The sequence below is a fragment of the Aplidium turbinatum genome, chromosome 6 (genome assembly GCF_918807975.1).
Source record: "Aplidium turbinatum chromosome 6, kaAplTurb1.1, whole genome shotgun sequence".
NCBI lineage: Eukaryota > Metazoa > Chordata > Ascidiacea > Aplousobranchia > Polyclinidae > Aplidium > Aplidium turbinatum.
The window spans coordinates 26,936,612-26,961,370 of record NC_137477.1 but is presented as its reverse complement, the minus strand read 5'-3'; the positions used below and the strand labels follow the sequence as shown (position 1 = coordinate 26,961,370).

At 37.1% G+C, this 24,759-nt stretch overlaps 1 protein-coding gene across 1 annotated transcript; it reads left to right on the top strand.

Moving 5' to 3' along the window:
- On the top strand, positions 1–24,759 carry LOC145771920 (ADAMTS-like protein 5). The gene is made up of 13 exons (XM_082583684.1): positions 1–220; positions 952–1,099; positions 1,625–1,718; positions 3,607–3,673; positions 4,817–4,922; positions 5,361–5,494; positions 13,042–13,165; positions 13,942–14,028; positions 15,554–15,723; positions 16,221–16,332; positions 17,578–17,741; positions 18,321–18,408; positions 22,862–24,759. The coding sequence occupies exons 1-13, from the start codon at positions 167–169 to the stop codon at positions 23,320–23,322; spliced, it is 1,809 nt and encodes a 602-aa protein (XP_082439810.1). The 5' UTR covers positions 1–166; the 3' UTR covers positions 23,323–24,759.

The window sequence follows — 24,759 nt, the reverse complement described above, 5'->3', positions numbered from 1 at the left end:
CATTTCATAGTAAACTATGTGGTTAGAAGATTTTTAAACTTGAAGATTTGCTGAGAAGAGTAGTTACATTTTATCCAATTCATATGATGATGAAACTTTCAACTTACAAACTTTGAAGTAAATTCTTTGATATTGGAGAATCTGCTATAGGCTAAGCTGATCAACAATGTTGGCCATACCTCTCGCTGGTTGTATCGTGTATTTGTTGACTAGTGCCGGAGTAAGTAAAACTATTGTATTTCAAATAATTTCTTTTTAGTTCGACCGAGTTTATCAAAGCACCTTTATACGAAAAAATATAACTTAGCCTAAGCAACTATGTGATTTTTCGTGAGTATAGGCCTATACTTGTGTTGTGTGAATGGTGCATCCCTGGAATAGTGTAGAAGACCAGAAGTCATTAAGGTTTAGGAATACCTCATAGCCATATTGAGTATTAAATATGCATTTCTTTTTAAGGCGAGCCAAAAGAGTAAATTAATAGTAGTTATATCAATTCATTTATTAATATTAAAAATAGATGCAGTTTACAGAGAATCGTTTAGAACTTTATGCTGTTTGAGTTTTGGGTACCTTATGTCTGGTTTGGCAGAGACAGGGCTGTGTGACGTTTGGGCTAAAAATTGCAATAACAAAAGTATTTATATGAAAATACACTGATGAGACCATAAGGTAGAAACAGTGACGTCCTGTCTGCAGTTATATGAAAATATATTTACTTTACTAAATTACCATTGGAATGTTTCGAGATTTACTTTACAACCATGTAGGTCTAATTGGATATTGTATAGCAATGTTTTTAATAATGTTAATATTTTTTCTCTCAGTTTTTGGTGAAACCTATGCTGGTTTTTAGCGCGTGGAATTATCACTATGCCAATTGCCAACACTGCAAAAGCTCTTTTAAGCTAAACATTTTACTGATAAGTTTATTCTTTGTTTTGTATGAAGGCGCAATTCCAAAAATATTCCTACAATGCAGACTTTGACGTCAATACTGATCGAAACGGTTTCGATCCATACATTGCCAGACCTTTACAAGTTGATCAACGTTTACGGATCTTTGGTGTTAATCCCAATGGCAGAAATTTTGACGGAGGTGTGTGGTATGTTGGATGAAGTCTTTTTGAAAGAGATGTATTTGTTCCCATTAAACATAGTTTTAACGAAACAACAAAATGACCCAATTAAACAAACCAGTCTTGGACAGTAAAGTTATTTGTTGGTCAATGGTCACTCAATTGGTCAATCGTTCGACTTTGCGGACGCAGAGGCGGAAAGCATAAGGAAAATACTAGTCGGTTAAAGTGTGAGATTCACTCAGGTGCGTGGTACTTCGCTTTGTTTTTATCAATTGCAAAATGTTGTAGCCGCAATCGCCAACATTCTCTGCCAAAATCATACAGCATAATGTATTACATCAAAAGCCTATTAGGTCTATACAGTATACCATCGTTTGAGATGAACGTTAAAGTAGGCTACACTGTGTTGTGTAAAATTGGACTAAACTACTAGACAATTATAAAAAAAAAAATCGGTATCCCAATAAAAAAGACGACTTTGATCACTTATATGATATGAGGAAAAGTAATTTTGCAGCCTATAAATTTTTTTTGTTTTTCAGCAAAAAATGGATGGTTACTTTGGACAGAATGGTCGTTTTGTTCACGTCCGTGTGGAGGCGGTGTCGCTATGAGGACTAGAAGATGCAAATCAAGGTATCAAGAAACAACTTTTTTCATTGTTTCTTTATTATTTTATATTTCAGTGATCAAACAATATTTTTTGGCAACCAAGCAGAATGGTGGTAACATTTAAAAACGACATTCCATCAGCGATTTCAGCTAAACTGAGTGACAACCTATATAGAGAGGCTGTGGTTACGCTAATTATTGAGATTTTCTTAGTTTATACTACTTCAAGTGTACTGTATGTGAAGCAAAAATCTTTCTGACAGTATTCTTTCTTTCACTCAAAAATACTTTTCATTGAAAAAGCACTTAACCGTATAAACATTATTATATACTCTTGTATTTCCAGACGTTTAATATAAAATAAACAATAATAATTGTAGCGATAGCCAACCAAGTGAGAAAACCATTTACCTCTTGTACTTACTAATAATAATGTTATGGTTTTATTTATTGTCGCTCTACAACAGCTAAGGTCTTTTAGCGACAGGGCTCATTTTTAATTTATATCAGGTTTACGATGTTATCACATTATTACCCGACTCATTCTCACTGCGCTATGCAGGATAGAACACAATCGGTACCGTTTTTAAAGTCTTCGGTTTGACCCGACCTGGAATCGATCTCAGATCTACCAGCACCAGAGCCGAAGGCGAAACCACTCGGCCACTGAGCTGGTTCTTGTACTTACTAATAATAATAATGTTATGGTTTTATTTATTGTCGCTCTACAACAGCTAAGGTCTTTTAGCGACAGGGCTCATTTTTAATTTATAGCAGGTTTACGATGTTATCACATTATTACCCGACTCATTCTCACTGCGCTATGCAGGATAGAACACAATCGGTACCGTTTTTAAAGTCTTCGGTTTGACCCGACCTGGAATCGATCTCAGATCTACCAGCACCAGAGCCGAAGGCGAAACCACTCGGCCACTGAGCTGGTCCTTGTACTTACTAATAATAATAATAATAATGTTATGGTTTTATTTATTGTCGCTCTACAACAGCTAAGGTCTTTTAGCGACAGGGCTCATTTTTAATTTGTATCAGTTTTACGATGTTATCACATTATTACCCGACTCATTCTCACTGCGCTATGCAGGATAGAACACAATCGGTACCGTTTTTAAAGTCTTCGGTTTGACCCGACCTGGAATCGATCTCAGATCTACCAGCACCAGAGCCGAAGGCGAAACCACTCGGCCACTGAGCTGGTTTACTTACTGATTCAGTGTATAAAAGCAACGCAATATATATCAAGAAAGAAGCGCAAAACAATCAACTAAGGAACGTGGTACAGAACGCTTAATTGATTACACGCGCAGTGCGGTGGTAATCAATTCCAACGTCTGTACCAGAAAACGCTGAACGGTGATTATGTAGTGACGCTGGTCACGAGTTACATATATTCAACGTAGATGACGACTATAACACTGAGTGATAATAACCTATATAGAGAGGCTGTGGTTACGCTAATTATTGAGTTTTTCTTAGTTTATACTACTTCAAGTGTACTGTATGTGATGCAAAAATAAAAACTAAACTCTACACGGTATATGAACCAAATAAAAAAATTTATGAATTTTTTATTCGAGTGCAACAAACAAAATTTAGTAATTGGCAAACATTGTTACGTTTCATTTTGATGATACCAATAAAAAAAAGGTTAGATGATAATGGTTATTTTTATAAGGCCTAGGCCTATTGTAGCGGCTACATAGTATATAAAAATAACCATGATCATCTAACAGTATAGCGCTGTATGGCAATTCAATTTTACTTTTCTTCGTCAGAACGCGAATAATCACTTGATGTTTACTTGATGTCACTTTGATAATTACAGAAACAAAGCCAACAGAAGGGTAGAGTGAATATAATCGATTATAGCCTAATATGAATAGTACGGTTTCAGATATTTAAGAAATACCAAGAAGGACTGCACTGGAAGAGATACACAGCACAAAATTTGCAACGTTGAAGTAAGAAATGTTTAATGATATTATTCAAGAATTTGTTAAAATGTTTGAAAAACGGTTTAATTTCATTTTTAAAATTTATTGTGTTCAATTCAAAAGTTCGAAAATAAGCTGCTTGTCATTCTGAACGTGAATGATTTGTGATCAAAATGTCAAGAATCGCAAGTACAGTCAGTTACTTATAACGTTGTCAAATGGCTTGTGGTGAGAAAGTTGATGATACACATTCCAAGTGCTTGAGTGGTTACAATTTTACAAATATCGGTTTTCTTTCAAGCCGCAGCTTTTTCTACTCTATGTTCTGCAATCAGCATGAATCACTGCCAGCTTAAGTCATGCAGTGCATGCTGCAACATCGAACACATACTACATCTTCTGGTCTTAGGATGATGAAAAGAAAAATTATTCTGATACGTTAATTTTATCGTGGTGGCAGCCTGCCTTGCATGCATTATCGAAATCCAGTTTGTCTTCTTTTCACGCTTCATTGCCTGCCAGGTGTCAAGGACACGCATCAGTGCGTACGTAAAGAAAGATAAAATAAAATTGGGATTATCTAACTTTAAAGCACTATGAGTGGGTTCATTTTATCCAAATATAGATTCAAAAATCATGCTAAAGCAACTTATGAAGGCTAACTTTTCTGTATCTCCTTCCTTGATAATACCTGCCTTCGCAAACAAAGAAATATAATGGTCAAGCAAAAGTGATATTGCTGTGTGTGCTGTGGAACAGCTCTTTGAAAGAACAACAAAAGAAGCATAGAAACGACGGAAGATGGACATTGTTGTTGAAACAGTTTTTAGAAAACAGAAAGAAAAACACTGCACAGTCAAACTTGGTGGCCAGGTCTGCATGAATGATTCAAAATCGGCAAGAATACGAAGCAGCTCGAACTTAGTGGCAGAAAAGCTTCTTTCAACACAACGATTACTATTTCTTTATCAATCAAACATAACATTGATTACATTCTACAGTGTCCTTAGCGTTCTGTATAAATCTACTTAAAATTATTTTCAAATTTCAATAGGACGAAACAAATAGAGCAACCACCATGCCGAAGTCGATACAATATTTCCACATCAAATAAACGTTGAATAACAATGTTAAAAAAAGTGTAATGTCTGGTAACGTTTTACTGTTTAGCCATGCTTCGGTGAGGAACCCGAAGACTTCAGAGCATCTCAATGTTTCCAATTCAACAATAGACCCGTGTTTGGATCATTGAAATTTCGGTGGATACCATATTATGGTCGGTTGACGCAAACCAACTGTCAAAATCCCACCTGTTTACATTGATTTAATGTATGCAGATGTTATATCAATGTAAAAAGAACGGATTTTGCTGCGTTGAAAGTATGTGTTGACATAAATTTTAAGTTGTAGTTTTTTATTTTTAAAATGCTTTAAAGTTTGTAGCACTGTAGGCTATAATGTTGTTTGTCAGATGTCATAAATAATTTGACAAAAATTCCTTTCTGTGCCGCTTAAACTTTTGTAAAATGAATGCCGGAGTAAATTTAAATAAACAGAAAGACCTTGCGAATCACAAGATTTTTTCAAAAATTTTATTAGCTACTGTTGTTTTGATGTATATTTTTTTCACGTGCTTTATAAAAAAAGTATCCTCTTTAACAATCTATAAATTTTGTTCATGCATGATTCCCAAATGTAACTTTCTTTTGGCTAGGAAATGAAGTTGAAGTCTGCACGCTAAGCTGCATGGCGGAAGGATATAACTTTTACAAAAACTTTGGACCAGTCCAGGACGGAACGCGATGCTCGAGACATCACCACGACATTTGCGTGGATGGACAATGCTTGGTGAGCACATCCCGGTCAACAAATCAGTCCTTTTTGCATTGATTTCACGTTAACAGACCAAAAGGACATAGTTGACGGTTGGAATATTGTGTTCATAACCTTAATTGGTAAAAATAGCTACTCGCCACAGAAGTTAATCAATCAATCAATCAATCAATGGTTTATTTGGTTTGGTTTTGAATTTTTATCCTCGGGCTGCCAAAGCCTTGATAGGTTATTCCTGGTAGTTTTGCATACTTGTAGAGGCTTTGACGCAGGGTCGGTTACCGAGATTGGCAGAGTGAAGTTTTCCGATTGTTGAAGTGTTGTTGCCGGGGAATTATTCCATTCAGTAGGTGGCGCTGAGTGGAGTGCAGTCTTGAAATGCGTTGCTCAAATACACACCCCAAGAGTCGAACCAGAGCCGCGTTATCTAGAGCCGGACGCGTAACCACTGAGCTAACGAGACGGACTATTTGTCAGTAACAGGAACTTAGTACATGTTTGGAATATGGGAGTAATATACACAATGCAAAAGTTACACCAGTTTCCATGCCAATGTGGAAGTCCTAGCACAATAAACCAAAGTGATGATGTTGAGTGTGATTAATACTAGTTGATTCAGTTCTTTTGATTCAATTAGACAATTGATCTTTTTGATCAAGTTATGTTTGATATTAAGCTTTAAATTTTTTTAAGCTTTAATCTTGGCCAATTATTGTAAAAGCTCTGAACAGTCGCGTATGCTTCAAAACTACCTCTTGTACGACGCTATCTTGTCTTGGGCATGACGTTAAAAACTGCAACCGGTGGGAAAGGCTCCAGTGTGGGAACTCTGGAGTTATGGGGAATATGGAGTTACCCCTTAGTTTTCCATTACTCCCAGGTCTGCTCTGGCCCGTAGCAGTAGCACCTGTCAGGGCCCCAGCTATGGGTCAAATAACACCACTCCGGCTTGTCACCTTATTCAAACCTGGATGTGTGGCAGACTGTGCGGAAGAAGCTCATCACTGGACATAGCTCAACGGACAGGAAGGCACCATCCAGTATCACAGTTGCAGGACGTGCCCAAGAGCATGACGTGACACGTAGACGTTATGGTCATCCTGCTGCATCTCATGCTTCACCCAATCGTCTTGACCATGTCTTGCCATTGGACCCTGAAACCTGAGACAAGAGAGTGAGGTTGGAGTCCCGCGCAGCCCTTCCTCACTTTAAACAAAATCACGCGCAAGTCATGATCCTGGATCAAGAAGCCCTGTGGCGATGGAGGAACGGCGAACCAGATGGTGCGGATACACCCAAGCTGTAGCCATGATCCCACACACAGGCGGCTCAGGCCATATGGTCGTTCTCCACTGAATCCGAGCAGCAGTGGAATCCGGCAGCCCCCTGAGCGACCGAGCAGCCCTATCTAGGAATGCTCTGCTCGCCTCCGTAGTCTGAGGACAGGGCTAGAAAAGGTGCCCTAAAAATAGCCTGCTCCATCGTACCCTGGCCAGCCTGCCGCAGCTGGTGGGGATCCCTTCACGCGGTCACATCATCTTGTCTTGGGAAACTAGAACATGTCCTTCATTCTATAGTAGCTTACAGTGGTTTACAGTTTTCATAAAAAAATCCATGATCAAAATAAAGCTCTGAGGAATTGTTTTATTTTGTTGTCGTTTAGTTAGAATATCGTTCTTTTTTATTCTTTCCATCGCTGTAATATTTTGCATATTGTGACCGACATTGACATTTTAATTTTGCAATAGTAATGTCGCAGAAGACAAGCACATATTGTAGATGTTCATTGTCCACAAATGCTTTTGCCCAAGTCACATCTGGAAATTATTTGGTAACACTCTCAGCAGGTGTTGTTGTCAAATTGAAGCGTTTTGCGTTATTTTAACGTCGGAAAAGATTTAAAACGATTTCACAAGTCACTTTTCCCGGAGGCATTTGAAGCCCTATTCATCATATCTAATAAGGCGATGTGAAAATCAAAAAATTTTGAAAAATCAAAAATCGAATTATCACACAGGGTGACTATTGCTATGTAGAGTATTTCTGTAAAATATCACGCAAAAATATTCAGTAACCTTAAACATGTAGTCGATTTTGTCCTTGGCATTTGTTGCCAGCACAGAGTTGCCAGGTACGAATTTTTTGAAGAAAAAACTTTGTTTATTTTTTTTAAATTGTAAAAATTTCCAACTTTAACAACCACAACAACAATTACATATGATGCGACTGCTAGTTGCCCTTTTAGGTAAAGGCTGGCGGTGTACGGTAAGATATTAAACAATCACCTGGCAACCCTATTTTTGCTTGGTCAGCAAAAACTGATGATATTAAAGCCTTTTTCACTTCTATGGCAAGAGTAGGAATGCACTGTGCATAAGATGACACTTTGGTTTTGTTGTAGTAATATGTATTACATAATCACACAACGCACTGCATTAATATTCGATTGTTTTCGCCGATTTACATTTGTTTTTTGACAGATATAGTAACTGCAACTCTCCAATGGTAGCTTACACATCAACCAACCAACTTTATATGTGCTTGTAAAATGTGCACAAACGAATGAAGAATACAGCCAATGAACAAGAAACAATGGTGAATATCAAAACATTATACTGCAGCCAATGAAAGAAAGTCAGATTTTGTGTCTGCTTTCGGCAAGACCCTACGCGAAGCAATTCTCGCCCGAATGAAACCATCCTGTCGTAGATGGCCAGCAACACTTCCACAGTCGTTAGTGACTTCCCAAATGAGACGCTGCACAGCCTGAGTATGGGCAGGAAAATGAGGGCATTCAAATTTTGTGTTTATCAAACCCTTTAGTTCATCTATGGTCAAGTGTGAAGCAAGGCTAGACTCAGTAAGCGTGGCATGGTCCCAATCAAAGAGCACAGTGAGTTGGCATCCAAATTTAATTTTGGTTGGGTAAAAATGCGGACAGAAACATCACAAGAGTTACTGCCTTTGCGAATATTTTCTAACATGTTCACAGAAAAAGATCGCAGAGCAGGATCATCACTGGATACCGGGGCATTGTCACATTCAGATGTACCAGGTGCAGCTGGTTCGAAAGGAGAGTCAATTTCTTCATCAATTGCTGCAGAAAACTGCTGTTTTTCTCCAGTTCTCTTCCTCTATCACTTGTGACTTCTTTGCTGCAGCGAAATCATCTCCTCGCTGTTGTTTGAGGCTCTTGAAAAACAAGTTTTTGTGTGAATGATAAATGTAAAGAACACAAAATAATCCATGTAAATCAGTTCAATTTGTTTTTATTTCTGACTGTCACAACGAAAAACAATATATGCCAAACATAACAAATAATACTCTTTCGGACAAATGGCAGTAAAAAACAGTGACACGGTAGTCAAGAAAAATCTTCTCGCCATAGCACGACTAGCTTTAGTGAAAGCACAAGCCTGCCTTTACAGACATAGAAATCAGAACATCTGAATCACTTTCCCACGAGGAAATGCTTTAGGAAAATGAAAAATCCTTAAACCACCTACTATCTAGAGTTGGTTGCACTACATCTGCAATGGTGAAGTGGGGTTGTAGAATTGGCAATAACCCATTCTCCTTCTCATATGGCTCCATTCAACAAATGTTGTTAGAAGAGCCATGTCAATGACAACAACTAACCAACCCCAGTACACAACATGGGACATGTCTATGCATGACCCTGTTATCAAAGAATATACTTATAAAGCCTTAGCCTACATTTCATAGAAAATTACTAGCCAAAAAAGTTTGTAAAGATACCGTATGTAAGAACTTACCTTTTTGTTAACTCTCTTTTGAAGCGTTTTCGTTGTCCTTTTGTCAAGAAGCCCAATTTGGTATAACGGTGCTTCTACTCCACGATAACGTTGGGAGAGGAGAAACCTCAATTGTTTTAGGAATGCGATCTTCATTTGAAAAGAGAATAGTTAGCTTTTTTCCAGCTTCCTGAAAAAATAATTCCTTGTGAGTGCTCTGTCTCTGTAAACGTGCAATTAATTATTTCAACACATTAAAGTTTTGAAAAGTGTCTGCTAGTTGGTTATTGTAGCCTACGTGTACTGTTCATTCATGCAAGCTACGGTATATGTTAGTATTTTTAACAACTACCCTTCATCCATACAAAAATATACGAGTTGGTCTATGTTTTATGTCACTACCAAGCTTAGTTAAAACCTGTCAGAGAAAAAGTTGCAGTAATAAAGTACTTGAGTATCACCTTTAAAAAGTAGGCTGCAGAATGCAAGAACATATCGTAGTGTTGGTAAATCAGCAGTGGGAAGCTCCTTGGAGGGTCCAATGACAGAAGAGCTTTCCAAGCTTCTTACTCCCTTTTTAGAACTTTTAGGCATGATTTAACAGTTAGCAATGCTACTCACAACAAGGTTAGCTTTATGAACTAAAGATAATATGTGAAGAGATTATTGTATTTTTTGAAAAAAAACATAGCCCACTTACAGTACACAGAACTAAGAATTTAAGTGCTGAAAACTTAGTTGTCTGAGCCTTCCGTAATATTATGAACTTTATTAGTGTCATTCTCAAAGCTACATATAAAAAATGCAGAACCACAAACAGCAACTTCACCTGAATAAGCAGTTCTTATTCCAGAAGAGCTGATAATTACAGACACTGCCTCTTAGGCGTACTTTACACAATTTGGAAAACCTAGCCTAAACTAACTTTGAACCGAAGCCTGAATGATTTAACAACCAAGCATAAAATCATAGCAAACATTTCGGCTGAACACAACTTCTTATCTGAATTTTGCAGCCTTGTCTTCAATAATATATAATCAGCAATTCAGCATCTCAATTCTCAAGTTATAAATCTCTCAGCAGCAGACAGCAATCGCTCGCGCGCGCGTGTGTGCGGCACACAACGCGTTTTCCCTAACTGGCCATTCAGAGCGCGCCATCTGGATCACGTGGATTGATGCGTTGTGATAGTATTTTTTGTGGAATCACCTTGCAAGAATTAGAAAATACTAACCTTAAAACGCTTACATGTTTACGGATACTGGATTTTATTGCATAAAACTTTACAAAAATACTCTACACAACAGTAGTCACCCTGTGTGATAATTCGATTTTGTCCATTCAAATTTCACATCGCCTTAATATCTAAGCAGGTGCTAAAAATCATTCAAATTGTCATCATTTTAAAAAACCACATCGTAAAGTAATGTTAACACTTCGTGTGTGGTGTTTACACAATTAAACACATAAAACTTCTACAAGTTCTACGTCGTATTAACGTCTTTGTTATGACAGGGAAAATATGAACATTTCCTAAATGAGTAAATATGCCAGACTCATTTTTGCTATTTTAAAACAACTTGTATTTAATTAGCAGGCTAATACTAATGTACAGTATATCTGTCGCCTTGTAGCGTAAAGTCTTCCATTTTATCTTTGCAGTCAAATTAATTGTTTGTTTCACTTGAGACGAAAGTAACAAGTTACTGTACGCCATGAGAACAACATGCTAAACAACTGGTGCAAATTTTAATTGAAATAACGTTAGATTTTACCATTATCTACATGCAATGTTTAAATGAATAGAGATGACTTTCGTTTGGCAAATTAAAAATCATAGCACTAGAACTAGGTGAACGTCAAAACTTGAGTTTTGAACGTCAAAGTTCCCGTGCAGCAAAAGTTGCCAGTTTTACATCATTTCAAGGTCAAACGTTAACAGACAAATAATAACATTTGCTAAGCACTGTAGGTTTACATGCGACGGATTTCTTGTGAAAGTCTTTGAAACAATTTTTTGCTTTTGAAAAAAAGAGTTTGTTTTGTTTCTGTTGCACCTTCACTTGGTGATTTTATAGGCACTTTCGTTTTCATCTCAGCATCCACGTTATTAAGAATTGTTCTCTGATTCTCTGTAGGCCTACGACCGTCGACGGTAGGCTATACATTCCAAGAAAACTTTCTGGAAGTAGGCTAACGCTATGAATATTCATCTCTTGTACACAGTTCAGTTGTGTACAAAGAGATGAATACTCACAGCGTTACTTCCAGTTCCAGACGTTTACACATTACACAATCTTAATTGTAACATAATTTACACTAAACTCATCCGAATATGTTAAAACACTTTACATTAGACTTTTTTTAAAGAAAATTAAGCTGACTGCGAATCGTATTACCTGTAGTCACAGCCAAATGATTACGCTTTTCCTTGTAAGCGCTCAAAGTTTGTGATGCAGGTGTAAGCAATGTGGTCACGGTTAAATGCCTGCAAGTAACAAAGAGCAAACCAGACAGGTGATTTCATGAACAAAGGCTCATTGTTGCTGTCATATTTCTTAATCTCAATACTTTTGGCTTCACACTGTTTGTTGTTCACTTCATCTCAGCGTAAAAAATGTCATTTCGATCTAGCGAGTGCTTTTGGATAACTCTGGCGTGCATTACAGTAGCAGTTTATAGAGATTTGACCATGTTTGGTTAGCTGTAACGTTTGACAATTTTTTTTACTGTTTTTGACTGCTGGTTTATGAACTGAATGGTAAAGGTGAAGTTTAAAAACCTTTTTCAATTTGGCTTGGGCGACATTGTCGTTTGTTGCAATAAAATGCAAAAATGGCGAAATGCATTGTGTTGAAGTTAGCCTATATAGCCTATATAAAATGTAGTACGGTACCATGTATCATAATATTGACAAATAATTATTTCTCTCAAATCACTGCTATCACAGAATAAAATTAAATGTCTACCAAAGGATGTATGCCACATTTTAAACTGATTGTCCTGTTTTAGTATCATGCACTTTATAGCGTCCGCCTTTTGTCCTTTCTGCCTTTTTCTAGACCTCTGCTATGTTTGTTATATATTGTTTTTTCGTTGTGATGGTCAGAAATAAAATCAAACTGATCTAAACTGAAATATGAGTTTAACATGAAGTTGTCACCGCTAAAATTTATCCCGGTCGACATGCTGAGACAACAGGTTTCTAAAACAGAAAAATTCAACTGGAGTGTTGTCAAGTTGTCAAACAATTTTTGTGCGGCATTTTTCTGGTTCGGATTTTAGTTTCAAGGGAAGTTATACATTTGAGATCAAGCCAACAACTAGTGGTCAACAAGATCAGATGTTCTCAATGTTTATGTTTGGTTTTTGTTTTCTGTTAAAACAAAATGCGGAAAAATGGTGAAATATGTTAATTACGAGCGTCGACTGAACTGTTTATTGATTATGATTTGCTACTGCGAAGCCGAGGGCGAAAGGTGCGAGCATCCAAGCAACCCTTCAATGGTCTCAAGGTCTTATAATTGATACACAGATTGTGTTGACGTAATTATTTTGACCATATATGTCACCAATTGGGCTAAAAAGTAGCCTAGTTTTTAATAGATAGTGCATTAATGTTTTATACCAATGCAAATGGTATTAACATAAAACTGAAATAATTTTGCTTTTTTTTAGTTGCAGCCTTGTTTGGTGTTATTTATTTTAACTTGTTTGAGTACAATCGAAACTTAAACTATCACCACTAAGCCATTTAAGCAAGATATCTCTTGATTACTTTGAAAACTTTATTAGCATTTCTTGTAGAAAGTCGGGTGTGATGAGATTTTGGGTTCGAATCTCACGGAGGATACTTGTGGGCGATGCGGTGGGGACAACAGTACTTGTTTGCATTATTCAAACGTTTACGATCAGCTAGACACCAACTCAGGTGCGCATGTTGAAATTGGTTGCTTGTATCTTGCTTATTAGTAAGTAACAAATCTTTTTTATCCAACATTATAATATAAATTATAACTACTAATCATTAGAATTAATAATTTTATTAATTATTGTGTACATTTAATTATGTTTTTATAGAAAAATTGATTAAATTACAAACTTGTTTGTGTATAGCTAACTAATGTGTAGTGCGTATATAATAGCTAATCGTGTATAGTAAATGTAATATACAACAAACAAGTCATAAAAAGATATCAAAAGTATATAGGCCTAATGCAATAAATTCTATAAATACAATAAATGCAATAGAATCTATTTGAATAAGGACCTTCTGATGCTCCTCTTTATGGTGAAACAAGCTGTAGAGGTTTTAAAAAGGAATAACTATTTTTGATGTAATACAATAAATATTATTAATATTAGTTATTATTAAATATATAGTTACTAATACTACACTTTCTAAAAGACATTATCTGTTTATCTGTTTACCCTTTGGCGGGATTTTCAAAATTCTCCCATCCTAAAGAATATAATGTTACAGAATAATGGTGTTATACTGTAATACTCAAATATTCTATTTCAATATGAACTTTCTGACAATTCAACTGAAAGTGAAACAAATTGCTAAAGTTTTAGGAGAATATAGAAATTGTAATTGCCTTCAAAGTAACCTACATATTATCCCAGATGTCAAAAATCGTCAGATTTGTTTTGCATAAAAAAGAACAATAACAAAAGTATTAACAAAAACCGCTTCATTTTCAGCGATGCCTTTTGAATACCACGAAGTTGCCTTCATACCAGCGGGTGCTACGCACATCAAAATTAAAGAGGGAACGAGCAATTATTTGGGTAACTGTCTCGTTGGTCTAACCCTAAAGATTCTGTCCTTACCCTTGGTGATTTAGTTTTAGATTTTACGTTCAAATTTAATAACAACAAAGTTCACTACGGATAATTTTCTGCTTTTTGTTTACTTCGTTAAGACCCCGATTGAACGAAAATGGAAGACGCCATACTCTAGTGCAGTGGTTCTCAACCTTTTTGTCTTGGTGGACCCCTTTTGGTGTTTTCGAAGCGGTCGCGGACCCCTAAAAGTTTCAATTTGAAATTTTGGTATATCGCGTTTTCTTATGGAATCATATGTTACATAAGTTTCAAAGCAACACACTTAAAAGAATTTGCTGAATTCGCAACGCACTTGACGATTGATGAGATTGACGAAATTATGTTATATATGACTTATGAGCTATATGTTGGCACACAGGATCAAACATCGGTAAGCTATATGCTCATTTGATGTTTTTCTATAACTTTTATCAAAAGTTAATAGAATACTTGCGACTGTTACAAAGAATTTCTCCCTTTTTTCATTTGAAATCAATATTAATTCGTTATGATCACAGTCATTGCAAACCTGTGAGTGGTGACAGACTGCTGACTAACGTTTGTATTTCTAAATTAATCATTGATCAACAATCTGCTGTCTCAAAAGAATTAAGTTGAACATAGCCAACATAGCCTTATTAAAGAGTTTAAGTAATTTATATGATATTTTAGTTAAGAAACCAAACCTTTGTACAATGTCCTTTGCAATTTCAAACGACGCGCCAGTGCGTTGCGACTTACAGTTTAAAAATCACTGTAGGCTAATACATAAACAAAGCACAAACAAATTTTAAATTTCTTAATTTATCCGTCATGTTGAAAACTCGGAAACTTTCGCGGACCCCTGGAAATCGCTTCACGGACCCCTTGGGGTCCGCGGACCCCCGGTTGAGAACCACTGCTCTAGTGTCACCCTTGCTGGTGATCATCAAAAAAGTTAATGATCTCAAGCAAGGTTGAAACGCAATGGCGTCTTCCATTTTCGTTCGATCGAGCCTTAATAACTTTACAAATCCCCACATCCGCTTGATGCGTTTACTTATATTTTGAGGATATTTGTCACAGCTGCTGTAGTGAACGCTTTCAAAGTTTTGTCTTTCACAGCTTTGATTTGATTGAAAATCACAGCCACCCATCGTCTGATATTCAAATGATTATTATGTCATAAAAAATCATTTGAATATCAGCAGTCGCTTGCATATAATACGAATCCAGGCTAATGCTCGGGTAATTGTGGAATTCTGTGCAATTAAAAAAGGAGCGTGACCTTTAGAAATACAATGCTTTCAAAACTGACTTCCTCCGTCGTCGCTCCAAGTTTCAAGGGATTTACTGATACGATTGATGCATCATGCTCTACTTTCTCCATCTCTATCCTTTCAACTGTTGCCTGCGTTTTTGTGGTTGCAGTCTGTTCATCATTATATCTTTGTCTCTTATATATTTTGCTGTTTCAGAATAAACATCTTTTCGATATTTTCCTTGCCAGCTTTGATGGAAAATAATGGCCAGTCAGCAACGTACGTTCTCAATAGCAACCGAATGATAAGTTGGCCTGGTGACTTCATGGTGGCTGGTACAGTGATACTATACGACAGGATAGCTAAAGAAGAGATGTTGACAGCAGCTGGGCCTACTACAATGGATCTTCATATTATGGTGAGAAGGTTTATTGAATACTGTAGGTAACTTTATTTACAGTATATAGATATGGTAAAAGTTATATGGATCTTTTCAATGTCGTATAATAATTGAATTTATTGTAACGGCTGCACAACCGAGTTGTAAGAGCCCTGGCACGGCAATCGAGAGGGCGCTGGTTCGACATAGGAATGCTTGAAGGTAGACACGAAAATTGGCTTTCCTGTCTTTCGGACCACTTAATCTAAAACTTCATCCACGGATACGACTGGATACGAGGACACGACGAAACCTGGCCAGGATACAGCCTGGATACGACAAACAAGTATTGATTTCAAATGACGTAGCCATTATAAGCTTTTTTATTTCTATTATTGGTTTTTGGTTGGTATAACAACAAAAACTTACAAATATGAAATGACAACTTTAACCCTAACACTGCTGAACCAGGGCAAACGTGACACGTTGAATCCATGACATATTGACATATACTGTACATATTATTTTTTTAATAGCTGCTGTATCTTGGTGACAACGTAAAAGTCGAGTACGAATATTGGATACCGATGAGTCAACAATCAGACGAGTTGGATGAATTCGACATTGGACAAGACATATCATTAGCAAGTAAATTTAATATTGATTTTGAAGTAATTAAAGTCACTGATTATCACAGCAGACCTCAATATTCTGTTTTATCTAAAAACCTTCAAAAAGTTTTTCTTCCCTTAAACAAACGATAAGTAGCCTAAATACAGTATTTCAAAATTCGGAAAGCCTAATTCTGTATTTTGATGACTGTTCATACGCTACACAGTTGATGGTTTATGACTCAGTTTATACTCTAAAGAAGTCTATATATATATTTGTACTTTTAAATATTGTCCTTAATGTATTGAGTTATTTGACGATCTCAACCAAGGGTCACCAACTATGGCTTGCTGGCCTGATCCGGCACGCGGGTGTGTCTGACCGGCCCGCCGAGCTGTGCAAAGAATATCATTTAGCATTGAAGAAAAACCCCATCTAAAGTTAACGTTGCGATGAAGTGTTTAAGTATTAATTTGCACTTTTATGTTCTTATACGGTATTCCATTTTTTTTTTAAAACAGCTTTTTCTGAAATAAGCATGCGTGAATTTGACAGTTTGTAATAAAATTATGAGTTTTTTCTTCGCAATCCATTTGCCAGTAACAAACTTGTCATTTGTTGTATAAATCCAAGGCCGTTCAAATGATAATTTGGGGCCGGTACCAATGAGTCCATCGGGCTCCAAATTAAGACACTTTTAAGAAAAAATGCACAATATTCAAGGAATACGCGTTGGTTTCGTCAAGCTTCTGTGCACTTTGAAATGGTTAGGCTACGGGCTTTTAAAATCACCCCGGCCTCAGGTCCAAAGGCCCCTGGCCCCTTCTGCCAACGCTAGGCCTACTGCATAAATCGCATTTACCCTGTTGGATTACCACTACAAGTTGCAGTCTGTTGAAAAAAAAATCTGGCCCACGAGCATCTCTTTTTGCAGTCACCTGGCCTTTTCCCAAAAAAGTTTGTTGACATCTTACATAAACGACTATCAAAGCTTTTTGCATACCCGGTTGCGGCATTTACCAATTAACCACACAGCCTACTTAGTCGTAGATTTGAAATCAAATATCCTGACTTCGTGACTTGTATTTTTGTTCATATCAATGCACTGCAGTGACATTCTTCATGGCAGCTGATAAAATGTAAAAAAAAGTTATAGGCTACTGTATCTGTCAAGTCATTGCAGTTAGCAAAGTACTGGGTATAGTGACAGTCTATTATCCTGACTACTTTTGATATGTGAAATATGTTTAATGTTTACCCTTGTATTTACTTTTTGTGCAGATTACTATGAAAACTTTTACCAAGACCTGAAAGCTGTCAAACCTGTGCGTGATCTAACTACAACGACTACAGCGGCTACAACTACCACAATCACTACGACCACTGCTTTGCCTACAACAACTACAACAGTTGCAGCTACGACTAACCACAGATTAAAGAAAACTGTAAGTATTGGAATTACGTTAATGTTACAACGTAATCCCTGCACTTACTCGATTAAATTAGCTGTCAGGCAGTAGCTTGAAACCCTCAACGCAATATCCACCACTAGCGAGATTGCAATTGATTTCATACGTAAAGGTTACAAGATGGAATACTACTTTTAATTTGACTGCTTTTTGCGAGAACAAGCGTCTACTACAATTTTTAGCAAAGCGATAGAATACAAGAACATTCACAGAAACTAAGAACGTGGTTAAATGCCGATACATCCAATGCTGGTTTTGACGGTTTAGTGAAGTAAACTTACTGTAACATAAGTGGATTGTGGATCAGCCACATCAGATTTATTACGCATTTACGTCTGTGATCAAATAAAAGCTTGCTGGTGGATATCCCTATGCAGGGTCTTGCGTAACTGGTAGCCTACCAGCCTACATTGCTTTGAGAAGTGATATTATTCAGTTGCATACGCTTGAGTCAATGGATTTCTCAATTGTTTACAGGACCTATCTTACAACCTGCTTTGGCTTGTTCTCAAATTTTAATTCGGTGAGGCAATAAAACATGTTTTACAAATATAGAGTAAGCTCAGAAACCGCAGACCAGCACATTGTTCACCATGCAAGAAACTACACAGCCGAAAGAAGCATTTTTGCCAAAGCGACTTCGGTGAGCAACATTTTATCATGTCTTTTTGGTTGACTTTCGTGTATGTAACGTTTTTACGGTAGGCCTATAGCCTACGTAAAAATCAAAAAGACTCGTAAAAATCAAAATAGTGTAATTCTCGCATCATTTCATGCAAACGTTGATTTCAAATTACACTAATTTCTGAACAAAGCGTCTATTTTAAATCATTGTTTTCCAACATTCTCTTTGTAACTTATCTAATTTGTTCCTCATTAAACTGTCTCAAAAAATTTTGTCCCTTTATTAACCATCATGAAAGTAGGCAAAATGCAACTATCCTGCCTCGCTAAGTGGGAATAGAGAATGTAAGCTTTTAGACATTTGCAATACCACTGATTACCGATTGCTGTTTAAACAATTTTTTTTTTTTTTATTGAACAAAGTTTTTTTAATGACGCTGTCAAATGGACCATTTTATCAAAAGGTTCGGTCTTGATTGTCAACTAATCTGAGGTTAATACTCGAATAATGTGAAAATCTACTGGCGAAAATTTATGTTGTAGACCTATGTGCCGCAACAATATTAATTTCAAAGTGTAATTCAAACCATTCAGCGAAAAGGATTTTCTGGTTGAGTGATTTTGTGCACCTGCGGTGGGATTAAAATTGTGTTTGATGGATATTGCCCTAACGTGAGACAACACTTCAAGTATCCTATTCATTGGATTAACAGATATGATAATTCAGGAGATTTTGTTGTAGAGATTTGCTTGCATCAATTTCGCACTGAGAACTGACAAATCTATTTTTGTGTTTATTTTGAAATTGATGATAGGGCAGCCACTGAGTTTAGCCAACTCTGAAGAATAACCTGGCGTGCATATTTTTAAGCAATGCGCAGTGGCGTAGCTAGAGGGGGGCGGACCGCCCCGGGCGGCACGTCTGGGAGGCGGCACTTTTAGACAGGACGTTTTGTTTTTTTGTTGATAATGCAAAAGTACACGGAAAATAAAAGCAAACAGAATGGCAACGTTCAAGACAGTGGCGTAGCCAAGGGGGAGGAGGGGTTTGAGGGTTACAACCCCCCCTTTGGCACGCATGTGACGTCACGATATTGAGAATGATGCTTTCAGTCTCTATGTCTCTAAAACAAAGTTTGCCTAATTTTAAACGAAACTCCATTAAAAGAGCGAGTTTTGCCAATACCAAACATTCAAATATCTCAGCCAGGAATTAGCAACAAGAAAACATAGAGACTTAGCTTTATTAAGTTACCGAAAAATTCCCAAGAAAACATGATCTTATCCTTTTGCTATGCCACCGGACAGCACTATTTTACAGGAATATTTATACCCACATTTTTGTTGAAAATGCTCTCAGAATGCACCAAATCCAAAGTAATTTTTCAAAATTTTCTGGGGGAGACCCCCCAGACCCCCCGCCGCTGGGTGTCGTCTTTGGCGAGGACGCCGTCGGGCTTCGCCCGCCGGCCCTTAAAACCCCTCCTTTCAAAATTACTGGCGACGCTACTGGTTCAAAACATACAATAATTCCACTTTAAGTCAATTAAAAAAATTTCATTTTCACATGCTTTTTCTTGAAGGGGCGGCAAAATCTGAATCCGCCCCGGGCGGCACATTCGCCACTGGCAATGCGTTAATAATATAATCATAACAATGTTAATCTAAAGTTAGAGAAAAAATTCCAGGTTTGTGCCAGAAGGACAAAAGTAGCTGCTGGGACTCACTTTCCGAATTTCTATCTAAATTGCGTATTTTTCGGCTATGTAGCCTACAAGCACATAGCTCAACGCAACCAACTGCGCCGGTTGGATGTTTACACAAAATGCATGACCACTGACCAGCTCAGTGGCCGAGTAGTTTCGCTTTCGGCTCTATTGTTGGTAGACCGGAGATCGATTCCCGATCGGGTCAAACTGAAGACCTTGAAGACGGTACGGATTGTGTTTTGGTGTAACGCAGTGAGAATAACTCGGCTAATAATGTGATGACATCGTAAGCCTGATGTTTATTTACATTTTTTTTTTTATTGTTTATTTAGTAAATTTATTGTTTATTTAGGCTACAATTAACTTATAGGCTATCACCTCACATCTAAATATTGACAGCTATTCTACCACACCAACAGCTTTTCAGAGATTTACCCTACTTTTTACGTGGCTTATTGCAATGATTAAAGTTAACGCAGAATAACATTAAGAAATTTGCCTTTTTTTGGTACATGGTTGCTAATGTAAGGGAAATGTTGGACCTATGAGCCACTTTTTGATTTTTTTTGCCATATTTTCTTTATCTTTGAAGCGTCAACGCTCTAAACTTGCAGGAACATTCCTTGATCATTGAGGTCTACAATGATTAAGTTTGAAGTGTAGCTGGATTCTGAAAAGAAAACTGTTGCGTCGTAAATGAACCTTTCCGAAGTGGTTCATAGGTCAAACAGTGTGTGGTCCTATGAACCACCATGACAAGACCTGCGAGCCACCCTGCTGACCTATGAACCACTATACAAGGAACAAGCAGAAACCACATATAAAAAAACATTTAAACACAGCACGAAGTGAAGGTGTTTGAAAAAAGAGAAAATACAGAACACAGCAAAACGTTTTACCGTAAAACCAGATGAATAAGTTCATTAATCTTGTTGTTTTTCGCTCGGTTCCAAGCTTGTCCGCTTAGCTTCTTTACATATTTTTTGACAAAGTTGTTCTGTCCACATTGTTTTGTTTGGCTCCAGTGCGAACAGATAAATTGTTGTGCAAGACATGCTGCACGGCCATTTGCATTTCAACATCAGTGAAAGACCCTCTTGTCTTAACAACTTTATTTGACATATTTTTCGATTCGAGTATAGTCTACAACGTAAATTCTACAAATGAATAGATTATGTTATGCCTTAATTTGACAGCCCAGCATGTTGTTTTTACTTTAATTCATCACCTTTTATTCATTGTAATATACTAATCATATTGCCAAAATGGATGTAGCATATAAACCAAATATATGCTGCACCTATCTGCTATGAACCATGGCTCACAGGTCATTGTTAAGAGTGGCTCATAGGTCATTTACCCTAATGTAAGCACATTTGTGGATCTGAACAAAAAAGTTGAGACAGTGACCTGCTCTATGCTAGCTAAAATATAACACGAATCTAACTTGCTTTAAATGGTACCTCATGCAAATTTAATTGAATTATACTTAATCCATCAAAATAAAACATTTACCTGCCACAAAATTTACTTATAGTTGTATAAAATACTATGTGATGCCTAAAACTGACTGGTCTTTCACCACGTTTATGAAACTTTCCGAGAAACGTTCTTTGTCTTGAAGTCACGTGACACTGAGGAATGTGAACGCTAAAGACTTCTAGAAAAAAAAAATAGCGGAGGTGGCTCATAGGATAACTATGGTCATAGGTCCAACATTTCCCCTACAATCATTTCAAAGTTGAAAGTATAATTACTGTTACCATTTCTTATGCTAACTTCCACACCCCTGTGGCCAGTGGCGTATGCAGGATTTTCTCAAGGGGGGAGGCATTGACAGTAACGTAGCCAGTAATTTTGAAAGGGGGGGGGGTTTGACGACTGTCGGGCAAAGCCCGACGGCGTTTTCGCCTAAGACGACACCCAGCGGCGGCGGGTCTGGGGGGCCTCCCCCAGAAAATTTTGAAAAATTACTTTGAATTTGGTGCATTCTGAGAGCATTTTCAACAAAAATGTGAGTATAAATATTCCTGTAAAATGGTGCTTTCAGATGGCATAGCAAAAGGATAAGATCATGTTTTCTTCGGCATTTTTCGGAAATAAAGCTAAGTCTCTATGTTTTCTTGTTGCTAATTCCTGGCTGAGATGTTTGAATGTTTAGTATTGGCAAAACTCGCTCTTTTAATGCAGTTTTGTTTAAAATTAGGCAAGTTTCTTTTAGACTGAAAGCATCATTCCCAAGCATAAAGAGACTGAAAGCATCATTCTCAATATCGTGACGTCACACGCGTGCCAAAGGTGGGTTGTAACCCCCAAACCCTCCCTGGCTACGTCACTGGCCATTGATATCCCAGACGTCTTCATGATATCCCAGTATGGTTTTAGTTTAGACTTTATCCATTTCTTTCTTACTATAATAGGCTTACAGAACACTATGCTACATTGGCATACCTGGGGTGGGGTAGGTGGATTGGGCTATGTATTTCGTATTGGCTTAGTCTATAGAACAACATTGTTAATTGCTTTGACAGTGCAATCCAAAACATATTAAATGCTTTAATCTACGTCGTTAACTAGTAAAATATTTTTAAGAGGGGGGGGGCATGGCCCAATGGCCCCCCCTGCGTACGCTAGTGCCTGCACCTACAGTATACGCAGGGTAACCTAATAATAATCCACACAAGAAAAGCATTTATCATAAGATTACAACTGGTTATCCTACATATTCCAATTCCACTAACTTGTTGATGTTTTGTGTTTTAGTGATTCACGCTCGTATTTCATCCAAAAAGAAGGTGGAAAAAAGAAGATACAAACACGACATAACCATCTTAAGTGTTTACAAATCTGCGTTGAAACTTATGAAGCGAGAATACCTGTGGATTTATAGTGACTGTTGCCCGAAATTAAGACCTTTCCGACAATATTTATTGATGGGGCGAAAAAGGAATGTGGAAATCGGTGCAAGCGGGCGAGGAGAATGGAAAAGCTCTAAAAATGAGACAGTTGTTCAAGGAGCGAGAAAAAAGCGTTATGAAACAAGACTAGTTGTTGATTACATGGACTACTGGCACATCTGGAGACAAAGATATGAACGAGGATTGAACAGAATGGCTAATAAACCAAAGTGCAGAAGCTCTGACATAACTCGACCACCTCTGTCGCTCCGTGACCCTGAACGAAAGCCAAAGACAAGACGAAACCACAAAAGAAATCGGCATTAACCATACATTAAAAGACATGAACAAAAATGAAGCTATACCTTGCGGCGAGACAAGAGCCGACGAAGTTGATTAAAAATAGATTTTTTTGCTGTGTGGTATCTGCAACTGGAAGCAGTGAACAAAACAGCCACCTCGTTTGTGAAACATGCGACGACAATTTTTTATAAAACGCATTTAAGGTTCAGCCCCAAGCAGAATTTATTTCGTCTGGAATGATTTTGAAGCTTTTTACGTATGTGACCAAATACTGACATCAAACATGTAAACACGTTTTTAAAACGATTATAATGGGCAGCGCATTTAGCGTAACAATTGTTATGAAAGTCAAAATAAAGCTAAAAAGTGTGAAAAAAACAAATATGTCAGAACATATGGACATGAATATGCTTAAAAATAAACAATATCCAGAGAAATTCAATGTCACAGTAAAGAATAAATTTTAACTTTACCACCAGCTTTCTGATGGTAAAATAACCACTTCAGCCACCAAACAGTAAAATAAGAATTTAGTCTAGTATAGTGATTTCCTTAACCACGAATATTACTCGAAACACGAATAAAACAAGGGGTCACCATGTGATTTAAATTGTACAATGCAGAGTTTGATGATTGCAAAATAGCAGTACAATACAGAGTTAGTCATAAAGCAAACATTTGATGAAAAGCATCTTCTCTACGGACAAACAACTACCCGGCCAGGCCAGAATGAAATCAAAAAAATGCTTCCCAACGAATATCCAGCTTTCAGCTTCAAGAAAAAATTAAGCAAGACTTAAACAATGCAAAGAACAACTGCAAAATGACATTTATAACCCATAATGAAATGTAAGCAGCAGGAGACCTAAGGGGTTGCATCTCTCGGGGTGTGCGCTTGAGCAACACACTGTCAAGACTGCTCCCTATTCAGCGACACCCAGTGGATGAGTTTAAATAATGTGCTGCACGATTATTAAAACAAAATTTCTTTAAGCGAAATAACAGAAAGCAACTGTTTACACATAGGCTATTCACAGACAGTAACACTTCGACTTCAACTCAACTCTACCAATCTCAGTGACCCGGTCTGCGTCCACCATAGTTCGAAGCCTTTACAATTACCGTGGCCTAGGCCTATAGCTATGCCAGGCGCGGATCTAAGCATTTTTTTCGGGAGGGGTGGCCAGAAAATTAGAAAATCAATTAAAAAGAAAGAAAACAGATATGAACAATGATACTACGACATATACGATATGCTATAAAATAGACATTAAAACAGCCAGTTTCATCAATTGTGAATGTTTGAAAATAAATTTTGCTTGAATAAAAATTGCTAAGCATGCAAAGTAAACTTGAAATCTGGTTTAAAACCCTGTAGGCTATGACCAATTGGATATTTGTATGTTTGCAGGCATATGCAATAATTGATTGAAATTATAAAGAAGACTAAAAACTATAAAA

Coding starts and splice junctions, on each gene's coding strand:
- LOC145771920 (XM_082583684.1), top strand. CDS start 167: ATGTTGGCCATACCTCTCGCTGGTTGTATCGTGTATTTGTTGACTAGT. Junction 1,100..1,624: donor TGGCAGAAATTTTGACGGAG/GTGTGTGGTATG, acceptor TTTGTTTTTCAG/CAAAAAATGGATGGTTACTT. Junction 15,724..16,220: donor CAATGGATCTTCATATTATG/GTGAGAAGGTTT, acceptor TTTTTTTAATAG/CTGCTGTATCTTGGTGACAA.